We start from the raw sequence: 19289 nt of genomic DNA, 5'->3' as shown, positions 1-19289 counted from the left end.
AAACACATCTGCCTCCGATCTCTTTAGATGGGCAAACACTCGGGGCTTTTTAACTGGCCCATTTAATCCCCTCACGTTTTGTGTAACCAACCTGATTCGGGGCCTCTGGCCCTGCCCTCGACTCTGACCAGCCATATCCCATCCACAAGGACATCCGTCAGGATCCCAACTTGTACCAACTCCAAGCCTACCCAAGGTGGCTGCCATCACCGGGCTTGTAAGACATAGAATAGACTTTACAGTGCAGAAAGAGGCCATTCGGCCCATCAAGTCTGCACCAGCCCTTGGAAAGAGCACCCCACTTAAGGTCACATCTCCACCCCATCCCCGTAACCCAGCAACCCCTTCGGACACCAAGGGCAATTTAGCGTGGCCAATCCACCGAACCTGCACATCTTTTGACTGTGGGAGGAAACCGGAGCACCCGGCGGAAACTCACGCAGACACGAGGAGAACGTACAGACTCCGCACAGACAGTGACCCAAGCCGGAAATGGACCTGGGACCCTGGAGCTGTGAAGCGACAGTTCTAACATGCCGCCCAGGTGTTGTTGATGTTGAAGGATCCCTTGAGTTGGTGCAGTGCACCTTATAGATGATACACACTTCTGTATCAATGGTGCAGGGAGTGAACGTTTAAGGTGATAATTGGGAGTGCCAATCAATTTAACTGTTCTGGCCTGTGTGGCGTTGACCTTTGAGTTTTGGAGCTGTATTCATCCATTCAAGTGCTCTGGGGAGTCAGGGAGTTACTTGTCACAGAATTCTCAACCTTGGACTTTCTCTTGTAGCCACAGCATTTACGTGGCTTACCTCGTTCAGTTTCTGGTCAATGGTAACCACTAGGATGTTGATTAGTGGGTTATTCAGCAAAGGTAATGCCATTGAAGATGGTTAGATTCTCTCTTTTTGGAGATGGTCATTGCCTGGCAATTAAGTGGCCAATAACATTCGTGCTACAAATGAGCCCTAAGCCTGAATGTTGTCCATGTCATGCTGCACATAGACAGGCTGTTTCAATATCTGAGGAGTCATGCTGCTGAACACTGCAATTATCAACGGACATCATCACTTCCACTTCACATCTCTACAAAATCGAACTGTAGCCACCTTTATCTTCTGGATCCCTGCTCAATGTACATGTTCACCTTTCCAGGAGAAACGTGTTTTAAAAGCACTTAACTTCAGCAAAATGGAGTTTCCAGCAATCTGATGTGCACAAAGATGTCTCTGCTTCCAACTTCAGTGAAAAGCGAAGACGAAATGTTGCAGCACACAAAAGGCAACCATCAGTTCCATCATATCCAACACACCCCTCTCCCCATCAATGTGGTTACCAAATCTTACTAAAGGTTCCAAAAACTGGGTCATCTATTTGCATGCCATTTCAGAGAGATAACCTAACTTTTTATGTAAGAAATAAGGTAATTCCAGCCAGCAATGGGCATGAAAGAAAACTCCTGACAGTAGTCGACCTATAAATAAAACCACCAAAGAAATGATTCCATTATTCAAGCTCCAAATTGTCATAACATTCACAAGGTCATTCTGATAGCATTCGGAAGCAGTCAAGTAACGCGAGTGGAAATCTGAACCAATTTACAAAAAACATGCAATGAAAACACGAGGTAAAGACAACCAGAAGGAGGAAGACCTTTTACTGTGTAGCTTTTTTAATGAGTTTACAGTTAAAGTTTACAGCAGCCCCTATGACAACTGCAAAGTGTACAAAACTAGGTAAGCAGCAACAGCAACTGATAGCACGCAAGCTCATTGTTTTGCAAGCAGTTCAAAACTTCCGTGCTTTTGTTCTGTCTTAGACCATGGTTACTGCTGCTGGACCCGTATCGGTGGAGTATGACATTCAGTCAGAAGTCCTGTGTAACTACAAATCAACTTCACGTGGAAGCCAGTCATGATGTGCCCTGTTTGTACTTGGATACATTCCGCGCTCAATTCTCTCTAACTCATACATCCTTAATGTTAGGACACTTCATGGAAAATAAGATTACCAGTTGTGAAACACAATTCTAAATTACACCATAATCACCTAGCTTTCTGCATGGGTGCTTATGCACTTGGCTTTGGTGCATTCATCAAACAGGGTGTAACACCGGAGTAATGTTCGCATTTTCATATTGAAGTGCATCTTAGTTTCCTTGGATGGAAAAGTGCAGTAAATGTACCCACAAACTCTTATCTGATAAAATAATTTGGGTTGAGAAAGAGATCGTTCATTTTCATTCTGCACAGCATTGGGGAAATAATCAACAGGTTACCTCTTGGGGAGATAATACCTGAAACTCATTATTTCATTGTCCGATTAGCATGGACTTTTCTGCATCGTACTTCTCCATTAATTATAGGCTCCTTTACCCTGTCTTAACTCTGCATCAATTGCCAAAGAATTCTGACCATTATCCATACCAGTTATTTTTTATGGCCACTTTGATTGCCCAAGGTGAATTGTTTAGTTTTGAACTTGTAAACCTGTGTCTCCTTAACACTGGCCAAGTTAATTTACAACCAGAGGAGATTCTACCCCAGGAATCTAGCTGCATACACGTCCCGGTTGCAGTACTGACTGAACACCATACAGCTCCCTGGTAACTTTTAGAGTAAGTAATACTTCCAGTCAATTATAATTAATAATTATCATGAAGCAAAATAATGTTGTGACATGCCATGCAAGTTTGTGTCTTTGATCTTTCATGGAAAATCACAAACTTGACCAGCAAATAGAAAGACTTTGTTTGTGAAAGGGTAATATTCTTGATAATATCATGTCTAGTTTCACCTGACTCAACGTCTAATCACACAACTAACAACAGAACCCTGGCTGTAAATGTTGGCCAGGCATTTTAAACCACTTTGGCCATATTCCCTCCAGGGTATAAATCCATCTCAGGAAGCCAATGTGCAGTAAATAAAAATAAAAGGGCAGCTCAGTGACTTTTTAAAGCAAGTTGCTAATTAAGCTGTGCTGACTGAACATTCAAGATCACACTTTGCCAAACCCACGCAATCTGATCTTCTTCATCCCCTGGTTGACCCACCCCACCCAGAGTAATAATTTGAACCATCAATCCATTAGTACACTGTCTCATCTATTACGGAATCCAACTATTCACAAACTATATTAATGACTTTGATGAAGGGACCAACTGGATTGGGACTGTAGCCAAATTTGCTGATGATGCAAAGATGGGGAGGAAAGCAAGTTGTGAGGAGGATATCAAGAGCCTGCAAAGGGCTATGATAGGTTACGTGAATGGGTAAAGATTTGGCAAACAGAAACTAAGGTGGGAAAATGTGAGGTTGTCCATTTGACAGGGGAATTGAAAAGTAGAAAATTATTTTAAATGGAGAGAGTCTACCAAATGCTGCAGTACAGAGCTCTGGGCATCTTTATACATCACAAGAATCAGCATTCAGATACCGAAAGTAATTAGGAATCCAAATGGAATGTTAGCCTTTAATGTAAGGGGATGGAATATAAAAGTAGGCAAGTCTTGATACAACTGTATAGGGCATTGTTGAGACTACGCCTGGAGCAAGGTGTATAGTTTTGGTCATCTTACTTAAGAACAGCCTTGCACTGGAATTTTGACAAAGTTCACTAGGCTGATTACTGGGATGAAGGGGTCGCCAATAGAAAAAGGTTGAGTAAAACCTGGATGTGTCCTCTTATGGGGAATCCAGAACTAGAGGGCACAATTTAAAGATAAAGGGTCTCTCAATTAAGATGGAGATGAGGAGGAATTTCTTCTCTCAAGAGGGTCGTTAGTCTTTGGAATTCTCTTCCTTAGAGAGCAGTGGAAGCTGAGTCATATGTGAAGGTTGAGTTAAGACAGATTTTGGACTGAGAAAATATTCAAATATTTTGGGGCACAGGCAAGAAAGTGCCATTAACACCACAATCAGATAAGGCATGATCAGATTGAATGGTGGAGTAGGCTCATTGGGCCAAAAGGTCTACCCCGTTCCCATTTCTTATGGTCTTATTTCTGTGAAACTAACTGTTTGCAACCAGGCAGGCTTTCCTCTGCTCTTCATTATTTCCCCTGCAGGCCATAGGCTGAGTTAGAGGGACACCCGGTCTCTGCTGCATGTTATACGAGGGCAGTTTCAGTTTTCCATCTTGTTCTTTCTTCTTCCTTGTGGGTACTCAGATAAAAGCAAGTTTACTTTGGGTTTAATCAGCTGCTGTAAACCAGTGTGCTTAATCACATCTTTACTTAAGTTATGTTGAGTAAAGTCATTAAATTGGCTAGAATATAAAAGCAGATGTTTCGTCACATCTTCTCCACTGGAGTTATACCAAGCAGCTTCATTCCACTGGCCAGCACAGAAGAAGTTCCTTTGAAAAGCAGAAATCTTGCCTAGAACAAAGAGGAATAGAGGTGAAACATCTCTTTGAGAGTGTTGATATTAGATGAACAACTTTGGCAATAACATACACTTCTTGGAAATACACATTTTATTTAAAGCAAAATACTGTGGATGTTGCAAATCTGATTTTAAAACCGAAAACGCTGAAAAAGACTCAGCAGGTCTGGTAGCATCTGTGGAGGGAGAAACAGGGTTAACTTTGAATCTGGTACTCAGACTATTACGACGAGGAGCTATATTGGACTCAAAATGCTAACCCAGTTTCTCTCTCCACAGATGCTGCCAGGCCAGAGTCCTTATTACCCATTTTATTAGTTCTTCCATTCAACTGTTAAAAAAATAATAATAAAAAGTTGTCAGTTAACTATACTTTATGTATAGAAAATAAAACAGTTGATTTGTGCTAATGCATGTAAAATGCTCAGGTTTCATTGATATATTCAATGCAATATTAACAAAGACTGTGATCCTGGCTATAGCGCTGCAAACTTCAAAGAACTGGCAGCATTGGGTCTCACTTTATGCGGATGATCTGCTCCTGTACATTTTGGACCCACTAGAGGGGATGGGGGAGGTCATGCAGATTCTGCGGGACTTTGGCAATTTCTCGGGATACAAACTAAACGAGAAGAAAAGCGAGATATTCGTGATCCAAGCTAAGGGGCAGGAAAAGGGACTGGGAGAGCTTCGCTGAAGTTGGTCGAGAAGAGCTTTCGGTACCTAGGGATACAGGTGGCTCAAAAGTGGGATGCCCTCCACAAGCTTAATCTATCTCGGCTAGTAGAGCAGATGGAGGGGGACTTCAAAAGGTGGGACATGCTCCCGCTATCTTTAGCAGGGAGGGTGCAGACCACGAAGATGACGGTTCTCCCCAGATTCCTGTTCGTCTTCCAGTGCCTTCCCATCTTCATCCCCAAGTCCTTCTTTAAGCGGGTGAACAAGATCATCTTGGGATTCGTATGGGCAAATAAGACCCCGCGAGTAAAGAGACTGTATCTAGAGCACAGTTGGGGGTGGGGGGGGGGGGGGGGGGGGGAGAGAAAGAGAAGGTGGGCTGGCGCTGCCAACCTTTTGCAGCTACTATTGGGCGGCTAACATAGCAGAGGGCAGTAGAGCGGAGCTGCTGATTGGCTGTTGCGGGGAAAGTCTGCATCAGTGCATTGCGGTCACTGCATCCAGAAAGTGTACCTGAGCAAGACACCCTAGGTGTTCAAGTCAAGGCAAGCATCCAGCAGAGGGCAGTAGAGCAGAGCTTCTGATTGGCTGTTGCGGGGAAAATTTGCATCCGTGCATTGCGGTCACTGCATCCAGAAAGTGTACCTGAGCAAGACACCCTAGGTGTTCAAGTCAAGGCAAGCATCCAGCAGAGGGGAGCTGCTGATTGGCTATTGAAGGGAAAATTTGCATCCGTGCATTGCGATCACTGCATCCAAAAGGTGGAGGAGCTGTTGTCAAGTGACAGTTAAACCCTCCCTACCTCCTCCTCTAACCAAAAAAAAAAGACAATCGCTGTAAGGATCCCAGCTGAGTAAAGATCAAGAGGGAGACTCGAGGGCAAGTAGAAGCAGAAGGAAGTTGAACCGTGACATCACGGCCTGCAGGTAAGTGATTGGCTGTGACTGGTAAGTAGTTTTTCTTTTCCCGGAGGTGTTATCGTGTGGGGTGCAGTGGTTGTTGAGTGAGTGCTTGTTGACAAGGGGAGTAAATTTTTTAAAAAACTTACTGTTGGGAGTGTAAAAATGGCAGGAGATCCCAGACCTGCGTTATGCTCCTCTTGCTCAATGTGGGAGTTCAGGGACGTGCCCGATGCCCCAGACTCCTTCATGTGTCCAGCTGCAGCTCCGGTTAGACCGCATGATGGCTCTGGGGCTGCGGATGGACTCACTTTGGAGTATCCGCGATGCTGAGGAGGTCGTGGGTAGCACGTTCAGTGAATTGGTCACACCGCAGATTAGGATTGGTAAGGGAGACAGGGAATGGGTGATCAAAAGGCAGAGAAAGAGCAGGAAGGTGTCCCCTGCGGTTATCTCCCTCCAAAACAGGTATACCGTTTTGGATACTGTTGGGGAGATCAGTCACCAGGGGAAGGCAGTAGTAGCCAGGCTCATGGCACCGTGGCTGGCTCTGCTGCACAGAAGGGCGGGAAAAAGAGTGGCAGGGCTACAGTCATAGGGGGTTCAATCGTAAGGGGAGTAGACAGGCGTTTCTGTGGTCGAAAACGAGACTCCCGAATAGTATGTTGCCTCCCGGGTGCACGGGTCAGGGATGTCTCAGATTGGCTGCAGGACATACTGAAGGGGGAGGGTGAATAGCCAGTTGTCGTGGTGCATATAGGCACCAATGATATAGGTAAAAAACGGGATGAGGTCCTACAATCAGAATTCAGGGAGTTAGGAAATAAGTTAAAAAGTAGGATCTCAAAGGTAGTAATCTCAGGATTGCTACCAGTGCCACGAGACAGTCAGAATAGAAATTCAAGAATACTCAGAATGAATACGTGGCTTGAGAGATGGTGCAGGAGGGAGGGGTTCAGATTTTTGGACATTGGAACCGGTTCTGGGGGCGGTGGGACCATTACAATTCAGATGGTCTACACCCGGGCAGGACTGGAACCAATGTCCAAGGGAGTGCTTTTGCTAACACTGTTGGGGAGGTTTTAAACTAATGTGGCAAGGGGATGGTAACCAGATTAGGAAGTTAGAGGTCAGTAAAGAGGCAGCAACTAAAGCCAGTAAGGTACTAGATAATAAACTCAATGTGACTAAGGGGAAGAGTAGACAGGGAAGAGATGATGAATGCAAAGGGACAGGTGGTCTGAGGTGCATTTGTTTCAATGCGAGAAGTGTAGCAGGTAAGGCAGATGAACTTAGGGCTTGGATTAGTACCTGGGAATATGATGTTATTGGTATTACTGAGACTTGGTTGAGGGAAGGGCAAGACTGGCAACTAAATATCCCAGGGTATAGGTGCTTCAGGAGGGATAGAGGGGGATGTAAAAGGGGTGGATGAGTTGCATTACTGGTCAGAGATGATATCACAACTGTGATTAAGGAGGGCACGATGGAGGATTCGATCACTGAGGCAATATGGGTAGAGCTAAGAAATAGGAAGGGTGCAGTAACATTGTTGGGACTTTACTACAGGCCTCCCAAAAGCGAGCGTGAAGTAGAGGTACAAATATGTAGACAGATTATAGAAAAATGTAGGAGCAATAGGGTGGTCATGATGGGAGATTTTATCTTCCCCAACATTGAATGGGACTCATGTAGTGTTGGAGGCATAGATGGAGCAGAATTTGTAAGGAGCATCCAGGAGAGTTTTTTAGAGCAGTATGTAAAAGTCCAACTCGGGAAGGGGCCATACTGGACCTGGTATTGGGGAATGATCCCGGCCAGGTGGTTACGTTTCAGTCGGTGATTACTTTGGGAATAGCGATCACAGTTCCGTAAGTTTTAGAATACTCATGGACAAAGACGAGAGTGGTCCTAAAGGAAGAGTGCTAAATTGGGGAAAGGCCAAGTATAACAAAATTCGGCAGGAGCTAGGGAATGTGGATTGGGAGCAGCTGTTTAAGGGTAAATCCACATTTAAAATGTGGGAGTCTTTTAAGGAAAGGTTGATTAGAGTGCAGGACAGACATGTCCCTGTGAAAATGAGGGATAGAAATGGCAAGATTAGGGAACCATGAATGATGGGTGGAATTGTGAGACTAGCTAAGATGAAAAAGGAAGCATACATAAGATCTAGGCAACTTAAAACTGATGAAGCTTTGGAGGAATATCGGGAAAGTAGGACAAATCTCAAACGTGCAATAAAGAGGGCTAAAAGGGGTCATGAAATATCTTTGGCTAACAGGGTTAAGGAAAATCCCAAAGCCTTTTATTCGTATATAAGGAGCAAGAGGATAACTAGAGAAAGGATTGGCCCATTCAAAGACAAAAGAGGGAATGTGTGTGGGGATTCAGAGGAAATGGGTGAGATTCTTAATGAGTACTTTGCATCGGTATTCACCAAGGAGAGGGACATGACGGATGTTGAGGTTAGGGATGGATGTTTAAATACTCTAGGTCAAGTCGGCATAAGGAAGGGGGAAGTTTTGGGTATTCTAAAAGGCATTAAGATGGACAAGTCCCCAGGTCCGGATGGGATCTATCCCAGGTTACTGAGGGAAGCAAGGGATGAAATAGCTGGGGCCTTAACAGATATCTTTGCAGCATCCTTGAGCATGGGTGAGGTCCCAGAGGACTGGAGAATTGCTGATGTTGTCCCTTTGTTTAAGAAGGGTAGCAGGGATAATCCAGGGAATTATAGACCTGTGAGCTTGACATCAGTGGTAGGCAAACTGTTGGAGAAGATACTGAGGGATATGATCTATTCACATTTGGAAGAAAATAGACTTATGAGTGATAGGCAGCATGGTTTTGTGCAGGGAAGGTCATGTCTTACAAACCTAATGGAATTCTTTGAGGAAATGACAAAGTTAATTGATGAGGGAAGGGCTGTAAATGTCATATACATGGACTTCAGTAAGGTGTTTGATAAAGTTTCCCATGGCAGGCTGATGGAAAAAGTGAAGTCGTATGGGGTTCAGGGTGTACTAGCTAGATGGATAAAGAACTGGCTGGGCAACAGGAGACAGAGAGTAGTGGTGGAAGGGAGTGTCTCAAAATGGAGAAAGGTGACTAGTGGTGTTCCACAGGGATCCGTGCTCGGACCACTGTTGTTTGTGATATACATAAATGATCTGGACGAAGGTATAGGTGGTCTGATTAGCAAGTTTGCAGATGATACTAAGATTGGTGGAGTTGCAGATAGCGAGGAGGACTGTCAGAGAATACAGTAAAATATAGATAGATTGGAGAGTTGGGCAGAGAAATGGCAGATGGAGTTCAATCCAGGCAAATGCGAGGTGATGCATTTCGGAAGATCTAATTCAAGGGCGGACTATACGGTCAATGGAAGTGTCCTGGGGAAAATTGATGTACAGAGAGATCTGGGAGTTCAGGTCCATTGTACCCTGAAGGTGGCAACGCAGGTCGATAGAGTGGTCAAGAAGGCATACAGCATGCTTGCCTTCATCGGACGGGGTATTGAGTACAAGAGTAAGCAGGTCATGTTACAGTTGTATAGGACTTTGGTTAGGCCGCATTTGGAATACTGTGTGCAGTTCTGGTCACCACATTACCAGAAGGCTGTGGATGCTTTAGAGAAGGTGCAGAGGAGGTTCACCAGGATGTTGCCTGGTATGGAGGGTGCTAGCTATTACATAGATTACATAGAACATACAGTGCAGAAGGAGGCCATTCGGCCCATCGAGTCTGCACCGACCCACATTAATCCCTCGCTTCCACCTTATCCCCGCAACCCAATAACCCCTCCCAACCCTTATGGACACTACGGGTAATTTAGCATGGCCAATCCACCTAACCTGCACGTCTTTGGACTGTGGGAGGAAACCGGAGCACCCGGAGGAAACCCACGCGGACACGGGGAGAACGTGCAAACTCCGCACAGACAGTGACCCAGCAGGGAATCGAACCTGGGACCCTGGCGCTGTGAAGCCACAGTGCTAATCACTTGTGCTACCGTGCAGCTATGAAGAAAGGTTGAGTAGATTAGGATTGTTTTCGTTGGAAAGACGGAGGTTGAGGGGGGACCTGATTGAGGTCTACAAAATTGAGAGGTATGGACAGGGTGGATAGCAACAAGCTTTTTCCAAGAGTGGGGGTGTCAATTACAAGGGGTCACGATTTCAAGGTGAGAGGGGAAAAGTTTAAGGGAGATGTGCGTGGAAAGTTTTTTACGCAGAGGGTGATGGGTGCCTGGAACGCTTTGCCAGCGGAGGTGGTAGAGGCGGGCACAATAGCATCATTTAAGATGCATCTAGACAGATATATGAACGGGCGGGGAACAGAGGGAAGTAGATCCTTGGAAAATAGAAGACAGGTTTAGATAAAGAATCTGGATCGGCGCAGGCTGGGAGGGCCGAAGGGCCTGTTCCTGTGCTGTAATTTTCTTTGTTCTTTGTACGATTAGGAAAGGGGTATTGGGGGAGGGGTCGACGTGGGAGCGGTTAGAGGCGGCCTCATGCAAAGGTACCAGCCTAGGGGCACTTGTAACAGCACCTCTGCCGTTCTCGCCGGTCCGCTACTCTAGTCCGATGGTGGTGGCGGCATTAAAGATCTGGGGTCAGTGGAGAAGACACAGGGAGGTGAAGGGAGCCTCAGTTTGGACCCCGAAACGCAACAATCACAGATTTGTTCCGGGCAAGATAGACGGGGGTTTTAAAACTGGCATAGGGCAGGTATTAAAAGGATGGGGGACCTGTTCATAGATGGGACCTTTCCCAGCCTGAAAGTGCTGGAGGAGAAATTCAGTTTGCCCCCTGGAAACGCTTTCAGATACTTTCAGGTACGCACCTTTCTGAAAAAACAGGTGGTATCATTTCCGCTGCTACCCCCACACAGGATACAGGATAGGGTGGTCTCCGGCACCTGGGTTGGGGAGGGGAAGGTGTCAGAGATCTACCAGGAACTTCAGGAGGCAGAGGAAGCCCCACTGGAGGAATTGAAGGGCAAATGGGAGGAGGAGCTAGGCAGGAAGTTGGATACGGGCCTGTGGGCGGATGCCCTAAACAGGGTCAATTCCTCCTCAAGTGCCAGGCTTAGCTCAATCCAGTTTAAGGTGGTCCACCGGGCGCACATGATGGGAACCAGGATGAGCAAGCTCTTTGGGGTTGAGGATAGATGTGTGAGGTGTGCGGGAAGCCCAGCAGATCATGTCCATATGTTCTGGGCATGCCCGGCTCTTAAGGGTTTTGGCAGGGATTTGCTAAGGCAATGTCCAAGATCTTAGACACGTGGGTGGTGCCGAGTCCAGAGATAGCGATCTTTGGTGTGTCAGACGATCCGGGAGTTCAGGAAGAGAAAGAGGCTGACGTATTGGCCTTTGCCTCCCTGGTAGCCCGGAGACAAATCCTTTTAATGTGGACGGATTCGAAGCCCCCCGAGTGTAGAGACCTGGGTTAGTGACATGGCTGGATTTCTCAGTCTCGAGAAAATAAAGTTTGCCTTGAGGGGGTCCATGGCGGGGTTCTCTTGGAGGTGGCAGCCATTCCTCGACTTTCTAGGAGGGCAGTAAAGATCAGCACCATGCAGCATCCGGGGCAGGGGGGGGGGGGGGGGGGCATTGTTACGTTGTATTGTCCTTTTCTTTGTATAGATGGTTAACATTTATTTTGTTCTGTTAATTGTTGCATACGGTTATGCAAAAACAAATTATGTTTTTGACAAAAATTTGAATAAAAATAAATTTTTAAAAAATCAAAAGACTGATTCAAACCATAGTTTCTCATATTGTGTCTGTTGAGTTAATTTCTCTGATTTCATTGCTTCTTTCATGGAATTTACAGTGCAGAAGGAGGCCATTCAGCCCATTGAGTCTGCACCATCCCTTGGAAAGAGCACTCTACCGAAGCCCACACCTCCACCCTATCCTCGTAACCCAGTAACCTCACTTAAATCTTTCGGACACTAAGGGCAATTTAGCATAGCCAATCCGCCTACCCTGCACATCTTTGGACTGTGGGAGGAAACCGGAGCACTCGGAGGAAACCCACGCAGACATGGGGAGAACGTGCAGACTCCGCACAGACAGTGACCCAAGCTGGGAATCGAACCTGGAACCCTGGAGCTGTGAAGCAACTGTGCTCACCACAATTTCTGATACACAATTTGTCACCACAATTGTTTAGTTGCATCTCCATATCATATCCTCTACATCATACAGCTAAACGCTACCACCAAGAAAGCTCAACAGTGCCTATACTTCCTCAGGAAACTAAGGAAATTCGGCATGTCCACATTAACTCTCACCAACTTTTACAGATGAAAGCATCCTATCTGTCTGCATCACAGCCTGGTATGGCAACTGCTTGGCCCAGGATCGCAAGAAACTTCAGTGAGTCGTGAACACAGCCCAGTCCATCACACAAACCTGCCTCCCATCCATTGACTCCATCTACACCTCCCGCTGCCTGAGGAAAGCGGGCAGCATAATCAAAGACCCCTCCCAACCGGTTTACTCACTCTTCCAACTTCTTCCATCGGGCAGGAGATACAGAAGTCTGAGAACACGCACGAACAGACTCAAAAACAGCTTCTTCCCCGCTGTTACCAGACTCCTAAACGACCCTCTTATGGACTGACCTCATTAACACTACACCCCTGTATGCTTCATCCGATGCCGGTGCTTATGTAGTTACATTGTATACCTTATGTTGCCCTATTATGTATTTTCTTTTATTCCCTTTTCTTTTCATGTACTTAATGATCTGTTGAGCTGCTCACAGAAAAATACTTTTCACTGAACCTCGGTACCGGTGACAATAAACAAATCCAATCCAATCCAATTAAAGATTGACGATGTGAACATTGAGCGGAACTGAATATCTTAGTTCCTCTGGTTGTTTCTGAGGAAGTTATAGTTAGGTTTACTATGAAGAGAATCTCGGGGCTGAATCCAAGCTCTGTGATAGTAAAGTACACAGCCAGAAGCAAGACGAGAATGTAGCTTTGCCTCTCTGCTCTTCACTGCATGTACTGAGCGCTTCTTTACTGTCTGTGCTACTCACCTTCAAAATGTTTAACTCCTGCTGACCAACATAGATAAATTCTAACTCCACCAGCAGCCAATCTCTTGATATCGGAGACCAAACTCTTTAGCAGGTGTAAAATGCTTTGTATTGTTAATGTGCGCCAAGCAATTACACTCGCACTAAGCAGCTTGAGTAAACTCCAATTTAGTCAGTTTTTTTACAGCGCAGAAAGACACCATTCAGCCTATTGTCTCTGCGCCAGCCATCCAACACCTATCTATTGTTTTTTTCTAAATTAAGAGTACCCAATTCTTTTTCCCCCCCCCCCAATTAAGGGGCAATTTAGAATGGCAATCCACCTAGTCTACTCATCTTTGGGTTCGTGGGGGTGAGACCCACACAGACACGGGGAGAATGTCAAACTCCACACGGACAGTGACCCAGGGCCGGGATCGAACCCAGGTCCTCAGCGCCGCGAGGCAGCAGTGCTAACCACTGCGTCACCATGTCGCCACACCTATCGATTCTAATCCCATTTTCCAGTACTTGGTCCGTAGCCTTGTCTGTTATGGTGTTTCAAGTGCATATCTATAGGCGCATTAAAGTGTTGTGAAGGTGCCGGTCTCTACCTCCTTTCGGACATTGAGTTCCGGATTCCCACTACTCTCTGGGGGGAAAGGCTTTTCCTCATATTCTCGCTAAATTGTCTGTCTCTTACCGTAAATCTGTGGCTCCTGGTTATTGACGCCACTACTATAGGGTCTATCCTGGTTATAGACGCCACCCCACCGCAGGTCTCCAGCTCCTCCTGTCCACTGCCTCGTGTAAAACTCCTCCTCCCAACCTCGGTTCCTTCCCCCCAACTTTCCACCCCGGCTAGACCACTCGGACCCTGTTCTGCCAGGCTCCGATGGCCGCAGCCCCTCCCCCCCCACCTCACTCCCGTTCACTGGCCGGCTTAAACCGGCCAGCATGGAGGCCCCCGCCCGGGTCCCTTTCCCACTTGCCCGGCCCTAGGAAAGCCCAAAGATCCCCTTTTGGCACACAAACCCCGCATATCCACCTACACCCCAAAGAACTCTCATTTCGAGTGAAAGTCCCGTCCCTTCCCTTGTCCAAATATATACCACATTGGCTCCTTTAATCTCTACACCCGCGCGCAGTGATACAAAAAAGAAGAAAATACAGTCATGAGGTTACATCGGCACATGGCCATTCCTCAATTTGTCAGTTCTGCCACAGTCCTTCTGCTTTCGCAAACTCCTCCGCTGCTTCCGCCGTTCCAAAATAAAAGTCCCTGACCTTGTAAGTCACCCTCAGCTTCGCTGGATATACAATGCCGCACCGCACCTTGCTAATGTACAGTGACCTCTTCACCCGGTTGAAGGCAGCCCGCCTCCTTGCCAGCTCCACCGTAAAGTCCTGGTATACACGTATACCAGCTCCAGCCCACTGCACCACCCGCTTCTGCTTAGCCCAGCTCAGGACCTTCTCCTTCACCCTGTACCTGCGGAAGCACAGAGTCACTGCCCTTGGCGGCTCACTCGCCTTTGATATAGGCCTCCACGACCGATGAGCCCGATCCAGTTCATATCGGGAGGGATCCTCCCCCTCCCCCAATAATTTTGCCAGCATCGCGGCAAAGTACTCAGTCGGCTTCGGTCCTTCAACTCCTTCGGGCAGCCCCACAATCCTCAAATTCTGTCGCCTGGATCTGTTTTCTAGGTCTTCCATTTTTCCTCGCAGATCCTTGTCAGTATCCATCACCTTCCGCATCTCTTTCCCCATCGAGGCAAGTTGATCACCGTGCTGCAATAACGTCTCCTCCACTTCCTTCAGCGCCTCCCCTTGCTCTCGCACCTCCGCCACTGCGCTCGCCACCTCCGTCCTCACCGGGGAAACCGCCTCCTCCTCCAGCACACTCAAAACCTCCCTCATCTCCTTCCTCACCGTCTCCATGCATTTCACAATCTGCGCCAACTGCTTTTCAAATTCCGCAGCCATCACCGTAGTAATTTCTTCAGCCGTAAGCAGTGCGGCCTTCCCTGGTGCTCCAGCCTCCATTTTTCCTGGTGACCCCGCGGTGACCTTTCCACTCCCCGACGGACCTCCAGCTGTTTTTTTCCCGGCCGTTTTCTTGCTCACCCTCAACATTTTTCTTTGTTCCTTTTTTCCTCCAGTGTCTTCACTGTGCCTCCTCCATGCCTTCTCCCTTCTGCCGCCTCAGCGGACCCTGGGACCGGGCTTAAAGCCCTGAAAATGCCGTTGCCGACCGGGAGCCCTCCATTGTGCGGCTGCCTCCCGCCCGCCGTCACCGGAAGTCCCTGCAATGCAATTCTGAACATTCAAATCCAGTTTACCAATTGCACATCTTCACTGTGCCATCACACCAGGTATACCAATTTTTATGGTTTCTTGCCATACCCCAATTTTCCAAAGGTTTTGCCATCTCAAGAAAATCTATCTTGGCCAGAAGACCTTCCTAAGAATCATCACCAATACTCATTTGAGTTCCATAAGTTACTGAATAAAAACTTGCTAATGAGAGATGAAATCTATCTGTTGCTTCTGGATTAATTCTTAAAAGAGTTCTTTGCTAAAAAGATGCGTCTAAAGGCAGCATGTGGCACAGTGGTTAGCACGAATCCTGGCCCTGGGTCACTGTCCGTGTGGAGTTTGCGTGGGTTTCTCCCCGTGTCTGCGTGGGTTTCACCCCCACAACCCAAAGATGTGAAAGTTAGGTGGATTGGGTACTCAAATTTTTTTTAAAAAAAAGACGTCTGAAGGATTAGTCCATCAAGTTGCCTTGATATAACAAAAATGATTATTTGATTTTTAAAAAAATTAATAAAACTGGAAATAACATCTTATAATAGCGGAATAAATTTGATGTGCAATGCATACTAACCGTTGCTCTTTGAGGTAAGTTGCCCTTAACGTGCAAAGTCCTATGAGCTATAGAAGCAAGACGGCTGCAAAAAGGAATTAAAAAAAAAAGTCAGCACATTGATAGTTTAAACAAGGTATTGGGAATCAAGGGAGATGACCCAACTTTGGAACAGCAAGACCTGGGATAGGCAATAAATGTCTTTCCAGTATCACCCACACTCTGAAAACATAATTGGGCAACCAGGTTGGTTTAGTCCCCACCAGCATCTGGCAGAGATTCCATAAATACTCTGATGACTTTGTGCAATGCGTTGACCTGTATGCATACCGAAGGATCACAACTGTTTTGATTGCAGGAAAACACTTAAAAAGTACAAATGGCCATTTTTTATAGTCAAGGAATAAATGCAACATTTTGCTACTGACCACTAATTGTTGGATAGCAAGTTTAAGTTGGTCAAGATATTGTGAAACCCAATGATAATCCAATGCTACTCCAAAACATAAATCTGACTTTAATGCAGTTTTTATTTAGAGGCTATAGCTACGAAAGGTGTTTGCAGAAAACATATATTCCATAGAGATGAAGTTTTAGACAGCAAGAGTCTTTACCTCAACATTACCAGGTAGTTAACAAGATGTTTAGGTTGGAGGTCCTCCGAAACTTGGTGCAGAACTTCATCGTACCTTAAAAACAGAAGAAAAACCTATCGGAGCTTGTCATAATGCTACATGCACTCCTTCAAAATAAAATTTCAAAGAGTACTTCCTCCAAAAACAAAATAAGCAAAATAATTGCTGTGTAAGTTTCAAGTACAAAAGATTTCCACCTTTATTTTCTCAAGAGATGTGGGTGCCACTGACAAGACTGGTAATGTATTTTCCAATTGTCCTTGGGAAGGTGAGGGCGAGTTACCTTCTTGAATCTCTATCATTTATGCGGTGTAGTTACACCAAAAATCCTGTTAGGGCAGCTATTCCAGGATTGTGTTGCAGAGGAGTAAGCAACAAGTTATGGGTGGAATTTAGAGGGACGGAACAAGAACCATCAGTAAAAGCAACCCATTAATCACGGCTATTAATTCAAGAAATATAGTTACAGAAACTCCCTCTCCCCCCCCACCCACCCAAAAAAAAAATCGCTATGTCTGTTGTCAGGGTTGTACCTGAGGAGATGCTGTAGTAAGGCAATTGCCTGAGGATCTTGTAAATAAGCTGGGTTGAACTGCGTCTGTAGGTCATCTTCACAAGTTCTCTGTAAACTAAAAAGAATTCAGTTGTAAATGCACCAAGGAGAACAAGCAGTATAGGACACGGTTAACCATTAGACATTTTATTCCCAATGTGTCAGTTATTTACTAGGAACCACTTTGCAAAATATTAGTTTGAAAACAGTTTGTGGTGTAATGGGGATTTCACGATGGACAGGATTCTGTAATTGTCTCGTTACAACCATTTACAGCAGATGGTGGCTCATAAACACAGTCAAGGGCAGAGTGTTGGAAGTGCTAGCATCAAATGTTGCATTTAAAGAGTCCATTTTATGTCAAGGATTCCGTCTTGCAGCTAATAAACCGTTTCTTCAGATATCTGCAGAAAGTCAGTACCTGAAGGGTTCAACAAATAGGCCTCTTGTATGGCTGGTATTAATGTTGCCATCAAGATCGTTATTTTGTTATTCATGTAATTCTGGGAAATAGCTCAGTGGGCGAGACAGCTGGTTTGTGATGCAGAACAAGGCCAGCAGCGCGGGTTCAATTCCCGTAACAGCTTACCCGAACAGGCGCCCGAACGTGGCGACTACGGGCTTTTCACAGTAATTTCATACTTGTGACAATAAAAGGTTATTATTATATTATTATAAACCTATCTGATGACTATTGGGCTCTGGTCACCTGTTGTTTGGATACTATGGCTGCCAAAATGACGCAGACATTTCAACCATGAATCACATTGGATGATTTCCGGTAACGGGGATGTGCTGAGTGGACGCAGGAAAGGTGGCTCTCCTCCTGGAAGTTTGAATTTGGCACTTTTAGCCCAAAAATAGGCCACTAGGCTTGGGGGAAAAAAACACCCGCCTTCAAGACCATCACATTTACCGAAAAATGCCCGCAAACAATTCTAGGGGTTGAAAAGATAGCAGGATCTGTAAGAGCTTGGAAAGGAAGGACGGGCCTACGATGAGCACGCGGAATGTGATGGAGCTGGCTATACCCGAACAGGCCGAGTGGCCGAGGCACACCCCGGGTTAGCCCCCCGATAAGTGAGCGGATGGACCTCCTAAAGCACAGAGACGCCATCAAACTGATCTGTACATCGGACCCACATAGGACAGATCCAGCCCCAAATCAGGGAAACTATTGAAGAGGCAGATTTAGGTATAAAACCTACATACCAGGTTTAAATCACATGGGCTCCTGCTTGCAAAAGCCAGTAGGTTTCCATCGGCAGATGGCAGTAATCGTTGCTATGGCAGCAGATAATACTTCCAAGAACTTTCGGCAATGATGTCTGCACATAGAAGGTAAATTGACCATGCAGCTGCCGCTCACGTGATCATCATAGATCACAGGACAATGGGATGGGAGTCTGGGGGCTACAGCTCAGGCATAATAAATGTCTGAAAGTTTGTAGTTAAGTAGAAGCACCTACCTGCCTGACAATATTACAATACTATGTGCGTGCTTTGAATATGATTGGTAACTATACTCCTATCTAACACATTATGTAATCCTAATTATTAGTTGTGAATGGACAGAGATAGTTTTGAACAAATGTATTCTTTTGATTGGTGTATGTTAATTACTTGAGATAACACAAAAAAGTATAATTGCTCAATTCTTTCTGTAATTGGGGAGCGGGCAAGCCATCTAGTGGTAGTTTAGCTCATCTGCTATAGCCTGTAATAAAGTTCTGAGCTGAAACTCAACTTAAGCATTGTCTGGTCAGTTGGGGAGTGAAGTTGAATAACTACTGGTGAAGCTCCCGCAACACTATCAAACATGGCGAGAGAGTTGAACAATTTCATGGAGCAGATGGGGGCAGTGGACCCTTGGGAGATTCACGCACCCGGGGAGAAGGAATTCTCCTTCTCCCAGATACATCAGGGTCTACATCAGGATCGACGTCTTTGTAGTGGGCAAAACAGTGCTTCCAGGGATAGTAGGAGCGGAGTACTCCACAATCGTCATCTCCGACCACGCGTCACACTGCGTGGATGGGAGTTTGGAGACGGACCAGACACAGCACCCTCTTGCTGAAAAGGTATTCTGTGAAGAGATATCACAAGCCATAGACAGGTACATTACCAACAACCAGAATGGAGAGGTCTCACCCTCCATGTTCTGGGAGACACAGAAGGCAGTGATAAGGGGAGAAATTATTGCATACAAGGCGCACAAAATTAGGAA

At 45.9% G+C, this 19289-nt stretch overlaps 2 protein-coding genes across 4 annotated transcripts in view; one reads left to right on the top strand and one right to left on the bottom strand.

Moving 5' to 3' along the window:
- orc3 (origin recognition complex, subunit 3) overlaps positions 1 to 19289 on the top strand; it is a 276501-nt gene that overhangs the window by 4779 nt on the left and 252433 nt on the right. The gene's annotated exons all lie outside the window — the stretch shown is intronic.
- Positions 1655 to 19289, bottom strand: part of rars2 (arginyl-tRNA synthetase 2, mitochondrial) — a 126867-nt gene continuing 109232 nt past the window's right edge. For all 3 annotated transcript variants that reach the window (XM_072499787.1, XM_072499788.1, XM_072499789.1), the window contains 4 exons: positions 17043 to 17138; positions 16489 to 16563; positions 15896 to 15959; positions 1655 to 4381 (listed from right to left, as the gene is read on the bottom strand). In XM_072499787.1, coding sequence (XP_072355888.1) covers positions 4295 to 4381; positions 15896 to 15959; positions 16489 to 16563; positions 17043 to 17138 — 322 coding nt within the window. In that variant the 3' untranslated portion in view covers positions 1655 to 4294. The remainder of the gene's footprint in view (positions 4382 to 15895; positions 15960 to 16488; positions 16564 to 17042; positions 17139 to 19289) is intronic.

Source organism: Scyliorhinus torazame, chromosome 4, assembly GCF_047496885.1.
Source record: "Scyliorhinus torazame isolate Kashiwa2021f chromosome 4, sScyTor2.1, whole genome shotgun sequence".
Taxonomy (NCBI): Eukaryota; Metazoa; Chordata; class Chondrichthyes; order Carcharhiniformes; family Scyliorhinidae; genus Scyliorhinus; species Scyliorhinus torazame.
The sequence above is the reverse complement of the archived record's forward strand: the minus strand, read 5'-3'. Positions and strand labels throughout refer to the sequence as shown.